Source organism: Syngnathus typhle, linkage group LG3, assembly GCF_033458585.1.
Source record: "Syngnathus typhle isolate RoL2023-S1 ecotype Sweden linkage group LG3, RoL_Styp_1.0, whole genome shotgun sequence".
Lineage (NCBI taxonomy): Eukaryota > Metazoa > Chordata > Actinopteri > Syngnathiformes > Syngnathidae > Syngnathus > Syngnathus typhle.
The window spans coordinates 23,985,299-24,000,300 of NC_083740.1; the positions used below are offsets into that span (position 1 = coordinate 23,985,299).

The following is a 15,002-nucleotide window of genomic DNA, read 5'->3' on the forward strand; positions in this document are numbered from 1 at the left end:
TCCAAAATTGTGTGTTGCTATGCGTAATTCAGAACAAATTGTGTTTCTCTAGTCAATAACAATTTAACTTATTGATCTACTAGTTTCCCATCAGGTTACCCCTACGTCAAGTCAATCTAGCTTTGGCATCATCTTCTGGTGAAATTTGGAACTGCAATAGAGGTTGACTAGTTTGACAAAAGTTAATTTTGAGGGACTAACTTGTAAGTAACCCTTATTTAGGGCCCCCTTCAGGTCTCTTATGTCAAGCTATGGCACCACCCTCTGGTGAAATCTGGAATTGCATCTGAGCCAATTCGTCTGGGCCTAATCCAATACACATTTACACACCATCTTGTCGGAGTCGGAGCCAGCTTTATTGTCAATTCCTTCATGCCAAGACACACAACCTAACCACTATGTCACTTGACAGACTTTATTTATATAGCACTATGTCTTTTGTCGTAACATAACCAATTTTAAGATAGAACCTGGTGTAAACACTTAACAGATTTTTAGTGGTGGTGTGCTTTTTTTCTAATGAATAGGTGTGCAGTAAAAGATTAGGAAACAAAATATATATAACAAAACATTGTGTTGGGAAATATGTCAAATATTATCATTCGATTTTATGTACCGTATTTTCCGCCCTATTAGGCGCACCGAGGTATAAGGCGCACCTTCAATGAACGGCCCATTTTAAAACTTTGTCCATATATAAGGCGCACCGGCCAATAAGGCGCATAAAATAGAAGCTTTACTGCAACAAACTAAGGTTGACTAGGGTTGCGGTATGCACCCACTAGCCAATAACCAACGAGCCCTCTGTAAACAATTGCGTTTCTAAAACGATCTCCTATAAAATGATTGGAACTGACTAAAGTTCGATCTAACGCATTGGTACTACTTACCTAAGTTTCCCTTCCATATCGATCCGTAGATTTACTCGAAACATTAACAGAGCAGCCTATTTTGACATGAAATAGCCTCGCGCGTATAGCAGCTATCGTTATAGCATTAGCCATCCACAAAAACCCATGACCCTCAGCTCGCAATCTCCCATGAGCCTCAGCAAAGTGTAAACAATCGCGTCTCTCAAACGAGCGCCTATAAAATGATCAGAACTGACTAAAGTTCGATCTAACGCATTGGTACTACTTACCTATGTTTCCCTTCCATATCGATCCGTAGATTTACTCGAAACATGAACAGAGCAGCCTATTTTGACATGAAATAGCCTCGCGCGTATAGCAGCTATCGTTATAGCATTAGCCATCCGCAAAAACCCATGACCCTCAGCTCGCAATCTCCCATGAGCCTCAGCAAAGTGTAAACAATCGCGTCTCTCAAACGAGCTCCTATAAAACGATCAGGACTGACTAAAGTTCGATCTAATGCATTGGTACTACTTAGCTATGTTTCCCTTCCATATCGATCCGTAGATTTACTCGAAACATTAACAGAGCAGCCTATTTTGACATGAAATAGCCTCGCGCGTATAGCAGCTATCGTTATAGCATTAGCCATCCGCAAAAACCCATGACCCTCAGCTCGCAATCTCCCATGAGCCTCAGCAAAGTGTAAACAATCGCGTCTCTCAAACGAGCTCCTATAAAATGATCAGAACTGACTAAAGTTCGATCTAACGCATTGGTACTACTTACCTATGTTTCCCTTCCATATCGATCCGTAGATTTACTCGAAACATGAACAGAGCAGCCTGTTTTGAGAATGAAATAGCCTCGCGCGTATAGCAGCTATCGTTATAGCATTAGTCATCCGCAAAAACCCATGACCCTCAGCTCGCAATCTCCCATGAGCCTCAGCAAAGTGTAAACAATCGCGTTTCTCAAACGAGCTCCTATAAAATGATCAGAACTGACTAAAGTTCGATCTAACGCATTGGTACTACTTACCTATGTTTCCCTTCCATATCAATCCGTAGATTTAATCGAAACATTAACGGAGCAGCCTATTTTGAAATGAAATAGCCTCGCGGGTACAACAGCTATTCGGTGACGCCCCCTGACTACAGTTACCGTAATGTTGGGAAGCGATGCGACCTTGTAATTTACTAGTCGTACTAAAACGTACTAAAACATTTTGGCAGAGCACTGTGTACAACCAGTATCCATCCGCCGAGCCACATCCCACCAGCTGTTGTCGCCCCCTACCCACATCCAGCTCGTGTTCCAACGCAGAGACCCAGAGAGCCGTGGATCTTCCGGAGCCTCGCCTTGGTAACAGAAAAGTTCAATGCAGATCCCAAACATGTTAGGGCGTTTGTGACAAACTGCCGCATCATGTTCAGTCTCCAACCCGTCACGTTTGCGACCGAGCCAGCCAAAGTTGAGCTTGTCCTGTCCTACCTCACGGGCGAAGCACGGATGTGGGGAATGGCTGAGTATGAGCAAAGGGCGCCTGCTTGTGACTCATTCAAAGCCAAAGCAAACTCCTACGGCTATTTGACCTGGGCTCGGCGACAGAAGACGCCGCAGAGGGGCCAGCTACATTGCGGGAGGATAGCCGATCGGTGGCAGAGTATGCTCTCAAGTTCCAGACATTGGCTGGCAGCAGCCAGTGGAACACACCAGCCCTGGTGAGCACCTTCCTTCACGGGCTCGCCGAGTACATGACTTGGTGTCCTACGAGCGTCCTCGAACCCTGGAAGGGGCAATGGACTTGGCGGCCCGTGTGGACCGGCGGATCCGGACCCGGCGACACGAGCGGGAGCGAGGAGCACCGCGAAGCCCGCGCAGCCACACTTGTCTGCCCGTTCAGCTTCCATCGGCCGCCCTGCCCGCTGAGCCGAGGGAATTGGGGCGAGCCGGCCTTCCCACGGAGGAACACCGCCAAAGGCTCACACAAAGGTCGGCCATCGGGCAGTCGGATGTTCGTTAAAAGGCCAGAGCTCGCGTGGCGTTGGGGAGATCCGTGCGAGCTCGACTAACAGCTGCTATCCCAGTTCCTGTTCGAGTTCCAGCTCCTTCACGCTACAAGCACACATCCAGTTTGCGGCGGGGGACCGCAACGTGGCGGCCTTGGTGGATTCTGGAGCGGAGGGTAACATCATGGACATTAGTTTGGCCCGTCAGTGGGAAATCAAGTTCCTGCCCCTGAGCCCATCAATCCCCGCTAATGGCATTGACAGTCGGCTGATTGGCAAGGTGACTTCTATCACGGAGCCAGTTAGGTTACTTCTCTCGAGCAATCACCATGAGACAATTACGTTTTTTCTCCCGTCTCTCCCAAAGCAGCGGCTCATCTTGGGGCTTCCCTGGCTGCGGCTGCGTTCAGCAGTTGAGCGAGCGATGCCATCGCTTATGCCTATGAGCAGCTGCCGACCCACTCAAAAGGCCCACTCCCGGGCCTAACCCGGACATTTCCAACATCCCGGCACAGTACCATGAACTCAAGGACGTTTTCAGCAAAGCCAAGACGACTTCTCTTCCCCCACACCAGTCATACAATTGCGCAATCGACCTGCTACCTGGCACCTCACCTCCCAAGGGTCGCGTGTACTCCCTGTCTGCCCCTGAGCGGAAGGCCATGGAGGAGTACATCCAAGACTCTCTGGCTACCGGTATCATTCGGCCACCATCATCACCCGCAGGAGCAGGATTTTTCTTCATGGGGAAGAAGGATGGGACGCTCCGCCCATGCATTGATTACCGGGGAATCAACGAGATCACCGTGAAGAACCGCTATCCCCTTCCTCTCCTCTCCTCCGCCTTCGAAAGCCTGGAAGGCACCACCATATTCACAAAGCTGGACCTTCGCAACGCTTATCACCTGGTACGCATCCGGGAGGGAGACAATTGGAAGACGGCCTTCAACACTCCTAGCGGGCGCTATGAATACTTGGTGATTCCGTTTGGGCTCACCAATGCCCCAGCAGTCTTCCAAGCCCTGCTCAACGATGTTCTGCGAGACATGTTGAATAAGTTCGTGTTTGTTTACCTTCTTTATCTTCTCCTCCTCCCTCTCTGAACACATAAAATATGTCCGGGCGGAGCTGCGCCATCTCCTTGTGAATTCCCTGTACGTTAAGGGGGAGAAGTGCAAATTCCACACATCTTCTGTCAAGTTTATCGGCTACGTGGTGCGAGAGGGATCCGTTGAGATGGACCCCGAAAAGGTGAGGGCAGTCATGTCTTGGCCAGTTCCCGAAACACGCAGGCCGCTACAACAATTCTTGGGATTTGCAAAATTCTACCGCCGCTTCATACGCAACTACAACACCATGGCGGCACCCATCACCGCTCTTACCAGCCCTACCTCCCCGTACAAATGGACAGAATGCGCCTTTGCGGAATTAAAGAGGAGGTTTACGTCCGCTCCCATCCTCCGAGTGCCCGATCCCGAAAGGCAGTTCGTGGTTGAGGTACCCGCCTCCAACGTTGGAGTCGGGCAGTATTGTCCCAGCGTAGCCACAAGGATGATTGTCTCCACCCATGCGCTTTCTTTTCTCGCCGCCTGTCATCCGCAGAATGAAATTATGACATTGGCAATCGGGAACTCCTGGCGGTTAGGGCTGCGGAGTGGAGGCACTGGTTGGAAGGCGCCACCACGCCATTCATCGTCTTGACGGACCACCGGAACCTGGAATACTTGAGATCGGCCAAGAGACTGAACGGCAGGCAAGCTTGGTGGACCCTTTTTTTTGACCGGTTTGAATTTTCGCTCTCTTACAAACAAGCCTCCCGCAACGCGGAGGCGAACGCCATGTCGCGCAGGTTCCCTGGAGGGGAGGAGGTGGAGGGTCTGATTCCTACTATCCTTCCGAGCTCTGTTCGGGTGGCGGCCCTGTCGTGGGAGATTGAGCGTCAGGTGGAGGCCACGGCGCGCGATCAACCTGGTCCCAGCAACTGCCCAGAGGGTGCCTGTTTGTCCCCGAGGACCGGCGGTCATCTGTCCTTCAATGGGCACACGACTCCCGCCTCGCCTGCCATCCCGGGACTGCCCGCAAAAGGTTCATGATGGCTCAGCCGTTCTGGTGTCCCACCTGGAGGGAGTACATGCGCGATTACGTCCGGGCCTCCCCTACCTGTAACTGCTGTAAGTCATCTAATCAGCCCCTGGCCGGGTTGCTCAAGCATCTGCCCGTTCCTTGGCGACCCTGGTCTCATCTGTCGGTCGACTTTGTCACGGGGCTTCCGTCCTCGGAGGGGAACGCTGTGGTCCTCACAGTCGTGGAGCGGTTCAGCAAAATGGCACGTTTTATTCCCCTGCCCAAACTCCTGTCGGCAAAGCAAACAGCGTCTATTCTGCTGCAGGAGGTTGTTCGGCACCACGGCATCCCTTAGGACACTGGTCCCCAAACTACGGCCCGCGGGCTGTATACGGCCCCCCCTCCGCATTAGACCCGGCCCCCTGAACAATACCAGAGACGGAAAAAAAAGCTAAACATTACCAGACGCCCTGAACAATACCAGAGACGGGAAAAAAATGCTAAACAATACCAGAGACGGAGCAAAAAAAATGCTACTACGACCTCACTTTGCCCCAGCGCGTTTTTACCCTTATTGCCACCCATAACCCAGTCATAGAACATGAAAGAACGGAATAATGGCAAAAAGATTGGGTGAGAGAAAAATTGATTCCGAATGCAGGGTATTTAACCCGCAGAGGACACACTTTTTTTTTTTTGTTCAATTCAAAGACTGCTTGTCTCGTCTGTCAAGAGATGGTGGCGGTATTCAAGGAATACCACCTGCGCCGACATTAAAGTTCTGAAAGGGGGATCCTTCCATCTGTGGTCTCTTCTCAAGGTTTCTCATTTTTCCCCTGGTAGGTTTTTTTTTAGTTTTTCCTTGCCCTTTTGGGAGTTTAAGATCAGGGGATGCTTTGAGAATAATTGTCAATTGTTTGTCTATGTGAATCCCTTTGAGACTGCTTGTGATTTAGGGCTATACAAATAAAGTTGACTTGACACCGCGGAGCTTCTTATTTTTATTCGTGGAGTTACCGCAAACTTTGAGATGTGCGAGGAGCTGGCATCCCTACAAAGCTTGAAAGGCACTACGACTGGGGAGGATATTTTCGACAAAGTATGTAAAACCATGCAACAGTTGGATCTGGACTGGGCAAAGGTTGCCAGCGTCACGAATGACGGGGCCCCAAGTATGGTGGGCGCGTTTCGGCGTTTAATAGGACGCATGAGCTGGGAGATGGAAGAATGGGGTCTCAAGCAAAGTTGAACTTTTACTTAGGATTGTGCACGGCACAGCATAACTTTCTTTCTGTTAAGAACCCACTGAGGGTTATTTGATTCTTTATCGAGTTCATAAATAGTGTTATTGGTCTATATATTTTCCGCGTTATTTTATTCTGTGAAGAACCCAAAGAGGGCTATTTCATTTCAGAAAGGGTTATTATTATTTGGATATGTTTGGTGCGCTGGAGTGTCAGCATGGTTCTGGAAAACACTAAATGATTGACATTTAGGGACACCTGTGATTGTCACACTTTTTCTGTTAGAAACTGACCCAGGCCCCCCATCAGAGAAGGGAAAAGTTATGCGGCCCTCATTGGAAAAGGTTTGGGGACCCATGCCTTAGGACATTGTGTTGGACCGTGCCCGCAATTCTCTTCCGCCTTCTGTGCGGAGTTCTGACGGCTCCTCGGCGCCACGGCCAGCCTCTCCTCAGGGTTCCATCCGCCAGCTCCTACCCCTGGCTTGCCATCCGGCTATCCACACCCGACGAGCGCAGCCTCGTCCGTTCGCCGCTTCAGCCCTCCACCGTTCCCCTCGCCCTCCACAATAAAGTCTGCTTCACTTTGCATTTGGCTGTACTGTCCGATCTCTCACACCAACAAATTTTGCAGTGTATTGTAGGGCCCAGTGTGAAAAAGCTGGGTCTCCCTAAGAAGTCATAGGTCTTCCAGCAGAATAATGACCCAAAACACACTTCGAAAAGCAATAGAAAATGGTTTGAGTGAAAGCACTAGAGACTTCTAAAGTGTCCAACAATTAATCCAGACCTGAATCCCATAGAACACCGGTGGAGGGATCTCAAAATGGCATTTTGGCGAAGGCACCCTTTAAATCAAAGGGAGCTGGAGCAGTTTCCCAAAGATGATCTAAAATTCCAGCAGAGCATTGTAAGAAACTCATTGATGGTAACTGGAAGTGGTTGTTTGCAATTATTTTGTCTTAAGGTTGTGCTACCAAGTCATATTAGGCCAGTGCTTCTCAATTATTTTCTGTTACGCCCCCCCCTAGCAAGAAGAAAACTATTCGCGCCCCCCCCTCCCCACCGTGACTATCCTAACTTGTCTTGTAAGTCGTAAAATGTTGCACTGTCGCAAACGTGACAGAAGTAACAATGAGAGCGCCACTGCCCCCTGCTGTAGTAAACGCGCAATTACACTTTATTCTAGTACTGCCAAAAAAAAGCCTGTTCCCCAGGGTCACACGCGCCCCCCCAGGAATAGCACCGCCCCCCCCAAGGGGGGCGCGCCCCACTATTTGAGAAGCACTGTATTAGGCTGAGGGTCTCAATACTTTCCCATTTTTGGAAGTTTGTGTAAAATGAAAGTTGATTTGACTTTTTCCATTCTCTTTTGTTTTTTCATTGCAAGCAAAATAAATGAAGATAATAATACCAATTAATTTGTAATTGCAATCATTTTCTGGAAGAAATTGGCCATTATCTGACAGAACTGCATGTGTGCCAATACGTTTGGCACTGTATGTCCCTATGAAATATATGTTTTGTGATGTAATTAGATTATTCAAAGACCCATAGGATGAATGATCAAATGTTCAGTCCTGTATACAAGGCCTGTAGACACACATCACTGGTGTGGGGTTGAAACTTTCTGTGTCACAATTTGATAAATTTAATATTTTCTCTCAAGTCTCTTCTACTGGTCAATCCGCATGCATTTTTTTCTTCCAAAATTACTGACAAATATGAAATGTTCAAAATGGGTTGTTGAACAAAAGGGAGTTGTCTTGAAAAGTGAGGTATAAGGTTTCTGCCTGACGCTGGGAATATGCAGAAAGTGGTTTGGATGGATGGATGGATGGGTTTTTAGTGTTTTTCATGTTTCTGAAAATGTTTTTTTTAAATAATTAATCTGTTTTGTTGAACGTTTTAAACTGTATTGTTGTGTTGCATTTCAGTAGATTCGGCCCAGCGAGTACACATTTACCTGTGTTGAGTCAGTAATGCATTTCAAATGAAATGTGCTTGAAAATAAAAAGAAGCATTCATTTAAACCAGGGGTCTCAAACTCCAGTCTTCGGGGGCCACATTCCTACATGTTTTCCAAGTTTCCCCCGTTAAACACACCTGATTCAAATGATCAGTTCATCCTCATGTTCTGCAGGAGCCCGATAATTGAATCAGCTTGAAACTTTAATTGATGTGGATACCTTTCTTGAATACAGATGTGGTTTGATTGGTCTTCCTTCCTAAAATAAGAAAAAAAAAGTCCTGCTGTGATTTCATGCAAACAATTGTGCATACCATTATTCAAGCAAGTCTTAATTTTAGCTGTAATAGGGCTTTAAAAATGTAGATAGGTCTTTTTCATTTGAGATTACTCTTCTAATGCAATACTAGTTTCTAAAGATTATTTTTCTTAAATTTAAAAAAGTGTTTTTTTTACTTTCTTGAAAATATGTTTTTGCAGAGTACCAACCTAAATTTGTCCAAACTCAAAATAGTACCATCTTCAGAAAAAAAAAAAAAAGTACCAACTTCAGTACCCATCCCTAACCGCCGCCCAATCTGAAACTCTGTAGCCATCAAATCTTTCAGTACTGAGCTGGTGGAGTGAGGCGAGTTGCTAATGCTAGTGCTCTGCCGCTGGTCATGTTCGTTCAAAGTTAATGTATGTGCGTTGAAAATTGGCTATAGTTTGCTCAATTCTCAAACGATTATCCTGAGGCTGCCTTTTTTAACGTCAAAAGCTGTGCTATCAATACGCCGTATACATCCTAATTTTTTTGTCTTTTGTTTTTGTGACGTGACGCCTGCAGTAACAATGCACAGGACCGTCATATGATCTACCAACACTCAGTTGCTGCAATACATTTAATTAATGAATTAATATGGACGTTAATCCTTGTTGTGTGGGTTTCTTTTAATAGTAAATGAATGTGTCATATTTAAATGCTCACATTCGTCACATTTTTTTCCCCCAAACAAATCGTGACATTCGGCTGTGTGTGAAATAATGACATCCAGGTCAATTTCATGCATTAAATTACGGTGCCCTGGGTAAAAACAATGAAGTATATTGGAAGTTTAACTGTATCTCTGGAGATCCCACATTGAGATCTGGATGGGAAAAGGGAGCAATATTGTGAAATTCAATACATATCTGGTGTTCTCATTTTTGTGTCAACTCTTTTATTTGCCAAAATATATCATATATATTTATATATATATATAAAAAATCCCCCGGTTTTTGCTTAATGCACGGCGCCCTGTAGGGAACATGCCATTGAATGGGCCGTCCCTTTCACCCACCACTTGGTATTAGGTGATATGCCAGATCAGTTCCCTATGAAAGGATTTTTTTTAAATCAAGAAGTGACCTAAATAAGAAACTCTCTGAAAAGAAAAACACTGCCCAATAGGCAGTCTGCACCACCGCCCGATGCTTCATTCGACATGAGATGTCACCAGTATCCGTCCGTCCATCCGTCCATCCATCCATCCATCCATCCATCCATCCATCCATCCATCCATCCATCCATCCATCCATCCATCCATCCATCCATCCATCCATCCATCCATCCATCCATCCATCCATCCATCAAAATGTAAATAAAAACGAAATACAACGATTTGGAAATCCTTCTCAACCCATATTCAATTGAATACACTACAAAGACAACATATTTAATGTTCAAACTGATAAACTTAATTGTTTTTGTGGGTACCATGATTGGGTATAAAAGGAGTCTCCCCAAACATGCTGAGTCACTCACAAGCAAAGATGGGGAAAGGTTCACCACATTGTGCACAACTGCGTGAGAAAATAGTTGAACAGTTTAAGAACAACATTTCTCAAAGCAAAATTGCAAGGAATTTAAGGATTTCAACATCTATGGTCCATAATATCATCAAAATGTTCAGAGAATCTGGTGAAATCTCTGCACGTAAGCACCGCGGCCGGAAACCAAGACTGAATGACCGTGACCTTCGATCCCTCAGACGGCACTGTTAGGGTAGTGCTCACTCTAACTTATTTTGCAAGAACCACACTGGAGACAAGTTAGTCGTTTCAGACACCTGCAGGCGGAGAGTTCACTCGTCGCTGTGCTTACAGCGATGGTCGAATGAAGTCTGACTCAGGCCTCATCAGGTGCCTATTTATTGAGAGTAACAGAGTGGGGTTGAAAGTGGGGGTGTGGGAACACAGGATGGGGTGAAGCCGCTCCCCTGCTGATCAAAGCATAGCAGGGGGCCTTTTACGACGTTCTGCAAACACAGCAACTTTGATTGCTTCCTCTGCGTCTAGTCAATCAGTTGAAAAGATCTTAGCACTTTGGTCAACTAATTTTGTCTAGACAGGACAAGCTAGTTAAATTATTACAGGTTACATTCCAACATAATCATACGATGAAGATATTCTGCAAACCCTAACACGCACTGCCTTAAAAACCGACATGACTGTGTAAAGGATATCACCAAACTGGCTCAGGAAAACTTCAGAAAACCACTGTCAGTAAATACAGTTCGTCACTACATCAGTCAGTGTGGGTTGAAACTCTACCATGCAAAACAAAAGCCGTTTATGAACAACATCCAGAAACGCCGCCGGGTTCTCTGGGCCCAAGCTCATGTAAAATGGACTGATGCACAATGGAAAAGTGTTTTGTGGTCTTATGAGTGCACTTTTCAAATTGTTTTCTGAAACATTGGGCGTCATGTCCTCTGGACCAAAGAGGAAGCGGACCGTCCGGACTGTTATCAATGCAAAGTTCAAAAGCCAGCATCTGTGTTGGTATGGGGGTGTATTTGTTCCCATGGCATGGTGTGACTTACATTTCTGTGAAGGAAACATAAATTCTGAAAAGTACATACAGATTTTGGAGCAACGTATGCTGCCATCCAAGCGACATCTTTTTCAGGGACGGTGCTGCTTATTTCAGCAAGATAACACCAAGCCACATTCTGCACGTGTTAGAACAGCGTGGCTTTGAAGTAAAAGAGTCCAGGTTCTCCCCTGGCCCGCTTGCAGTCCAGACCTGTCTCCTATTGAAAATGTGTGGCGGATTATGAAGCGTAAAATACGACAGGGAAGACCCCGGACTGTCGAACAACTGAAGCGGTTCATCAAGCAAGAATGGGAAATGATTCCACATGAGAAGCTAAGAGTCTCCTCTCTTCCAAAACGTTTATTGAGTGTTATTAAAAGGAAAGGTGATGTAACGAAGTGGTAAACATGCACTTTCCCAATTTCTACTGCACGTGTTGCAGCCATGAAATTCTAAGTTAATTATTATTTGAAAAATAAAATAAAGTTGATGAGTTTGAGCATTAAATATACTGGCTAGCACGTCCGCCTCACAGTAAGGAGGGTGCGGGTTCGATTCCACCTCCAGCCCTCCCTGTGTGGAGTTTGCATGTTCTCCCCTTGTCCGCATGGGTTTTCTCCGGGCACTCCGGTTTCCTCCCACCCCCCCAAAATAATGCTTGGTAGGCCGATTGAGCGCTCCAAATTGCCCTTAGGTGTGAGTGCGTGTGCGGATGGTTGTTCTTCTCTGTGTGCCCTGCGATTGGCTGGCAACCGGTTCAGGGTGTCCCCCGCCTACTGCCCGATGACAGCTGGGATAGGCTCCAGTAAGCCCGCGACCCCCGTGGGGATACAGCGGTACAGAAAATGGATGGATGGATGGATGTATTGTATTCAATTGAATATAGGTTTAGAAGGATTTTCAAATCATTGTAAAACAAATTATTTACATTTTACACAATTTCCCAACACTTCAACCAAATCCGGTTTGTACACCAAGGATCAGCTCTTAGTCCTTTCTTAGGCTCAGCTATGCTATGCTGACTTTTTTTTCTTTTCTTCATTTGGCGGTTTACTAAGGTCAGCTAATTAAAATATTTCCTTTGATAGGCAAGTGATCTGGCATCTGTGAAAAACAAGTCTGTACAGTTTGACACTCCTTTTCCAGCTTTAGATAAGGTGATTGATTGGCAATTAATCCAGAAAGAAAACCACAAAGAAAACGTACGACTGAGCCCTATAAGTACAATCATTGCAGAGAGCATACTGCTAACGAATGTTCATTGTTGTTTGTGTCTCCACTCCCGTCCTTTCATTCATTCCACCTTGTCTCATCCTCTTTGAAAAACCAATTCCATTTTGTACTGTTTTCTGTATTTATTCTCCCCCCCCCCCCCTGTTTCTTGAATAAATGGTTATTCTTCTGATCTCACTCCCATTCAAAAAGGACGGTGTGTACTGTTCCTTTGATTGACGCTATCCATGGGGAGATGTTCACCATTGAGCCCCAGGGTGGAGGAGATGAAGACGGCTTTGCTAGAGGAGCCTGGGATTGGAGCATGCTGTGGAAGAGAGTTCCTCTGAACGACAGGGAAAAGAAAATGAGAAAAACACGGACAGAGCCATATAGGTACTGATTTATATTTCCTTAATACTTGAGTGCTTGCTTGTATGAAAAAATAGAGCATAGAAGTAGAACACTAAGGAAAGTAGCAAAACACCAAACTATTTTGGAATTTGGCAGTACCTTTTATCAGATACAAATTGGTAGTTAAATCATTAACAATGCAAATGGATAAAGTAAATTAAAGGTTCGGTAAAAAAAAAAGTTTTCTTTTGCTTCGGTCAGCTCCGGCGTGCTCCTTTAAGTTTGCCTCGCATCGTACGAGCAGTGTACACGCATGACTACAGCCGTTACGCAGCGGCACGGCGACTAACGGTGGCCAGCAAATGTATTTTGTTGTCTCGATGACTTATGTTTGGTGTTTTGCCGAGAGTAATTCATTTATGGTTTAGTATAGCGGAACTGTTACGTGCAGTTAGTTATGTAATGTGTGCCGTCTACCAGTGTTGTGTTGAGCGTTGACTTACGTGCTGTATTTCTGTCTGTTGCAGAACCACACACTCACACACACACACACGCACACACACACACTCTTCACACGCTTCATACAATAATCACACACACAAGAATTACATTCACACACCCAAAGACTCACCTATGTACACTACACACAGCTGCTCTCACATCCTTACGACCAAACATGTGCCTATACCCTTTTCCCAGTTTGCCTGTATGCCCCTATGAGCCACAGTGCCTGTTACTTTGTTGCCAATAATTCAGTAAAGCAATCAAAACTGAACTACATCTTCCCTCCTGTGTTCTGACCGACACCCGAGAGCGAAAAGAGCATAACCATCCGAGCCAACCCCCTATACCAGGGGTGGGCAAACTTTTTGACTTTTGACTTGCGGGCCGAACTGGGTTCTAAATTTGGACCGGAGGGCCGAACCAGGAGCAGATGGATGTATTGTTTGTGTGAAGTAATATAAACGACCTGTAAAGGTCATTGCATAAAAGGTTTTGGCCTTTAGTAGGTAGTAAAGCATGGATATTCAAAAAAAGTTATTTGAAAACAAATGCATTTATTAACAGCATTAGAAAAAAAATCACAAAAAACTGCTATCAGTGATTCTCATAAACAACACTGTTATTAATAATAAAAGTCTCCATCACTTCAGTGCCTGCAGGTCAGATTAATGAAAGATGTTTATCTTATGAGATCACATCAAACGGCAAACATTCTGACCAAATATATAATCTTAAAGAATCGGTGAAAGCATACATCCAAATGAAGTAATCAAAACGGCAACAGGGTGAGGGGTATCTGAAAATCAGAGCAGAGTTTCAACTCACAAACACCTGGTAACAGAGGTGAGGAAACGGGAAACACTTCCTTAAAGTAAGCCTTAAGAACTTTACAGGTTAAGATTAGTCGCAAACAAGTGGTGCATCAATGTCCTTGAGCATTCTGCATTGTTTGAAAATGAGAATGGTCGCTAGTTTCAATCCCTGCTATTTGTACTAATCATATTCAAAATGCATTTTTTTACAACAAACTTGAGAGCCTCCCCTTCATTTTCAGTGGGAACAGTGTTGTTGGTCTCCCTTTTTTGCTAGTGCGTCACAGTCTGGAGTAAAACTTGTTGTGGCAATTCTTAGGAGAGATCCGAGGTGTTGGTCCGTTTACCTAGATCTGTGACGGGTTGATGTTGATGTGGCTGAACGTCACGTCGCGTACGTCGAGCAAAATTGCCTACTCTTTTTTAAACACTCAACACTCAGTGTCCACCTTGCTTTTCCTTGGGCGACTCATTTTAATGGAAGGATTCCAGGGGAAGGTTTGTGGGTGGCTTGAGCGTAAAACTGTATCTGAAAGCTCAGCGCGCGAATTACAAGAATGCTGTTGTCACAGCCCATGCTCTAAATTCGGCACTGATACAAATAGAGCGCGAGTACGTACTGAGTACGTACACGCACTTGTGAGTGTGCACCGAGCTTTCTGACACGGCTTCCGGTAGTAAATGCGCAGGCGAGCGGTTCCCCATCTACTGGGGAAATGCAGTTATTGCAGGCAAAATGACCAAAAAAAAAGTTTAATAATACAATTTATTTAGGGTTGGCGGGCCGGATTAAACTGTCCCGTGGGCCGGATGTGGCCCGCGGGCCGTAGTTTGCCCTATACAGTCCTCAGGCTCCCCAACAATAGCGGTAGCAGTTTATTTTTATTTTATTGCAATGTTTTGCCTTATTCAGATTTGTTTCAAGACTACAGTTACAGTTAGACTTCACTTTGATGGTTAATGCAGTTATTGCAATTTTGTTGTTTTATCATAGTAGATTAGTTTATTTACATTTTAAAAACCGGAAGCCATTCATTTACAAATGTGTTTGCACTTTGGTTACATATTTAAATGTTCAGATATTAAGATGTGATAGACAGTTTTTGCATGATTTGAATGAGGCAAAATAACATGCTTTT

The 15,002-nt window shown here is 45.3% G+C and overlaps 1 protein-coding gene across 6 annotated transcripts in view; it reads left to right on the top strand.

Annotated features, from left to right (window-relative positions):
• Positions 1-15,002, top strand: part of LOC133151703 (N-acetylgalactosaminyltransferase 7-like) — a 256,760-nt gene that overhangs the window by 53,213 nt on the left and 188,545 nt on the right. For 5 of the 6 annotated variants that reach the window (XM_061274943.1, XM_061274945.1, XM_061274948.1 and 2 more), the window contains exon 7: positions 12,407-12,589. The exons of the other annotated variant lie outside the window; for it this stretch is intronic. In XM_061274943.1, coding sequence (XP_061130927.1) covers positions 12,407-12,589 — 183 coding nt within the window. The remainder of the gene's footprint in view (positions 1-12,406; positions 12,590-15,002) is intronic. 6 annotated transcript variants of the gene reach the window in all.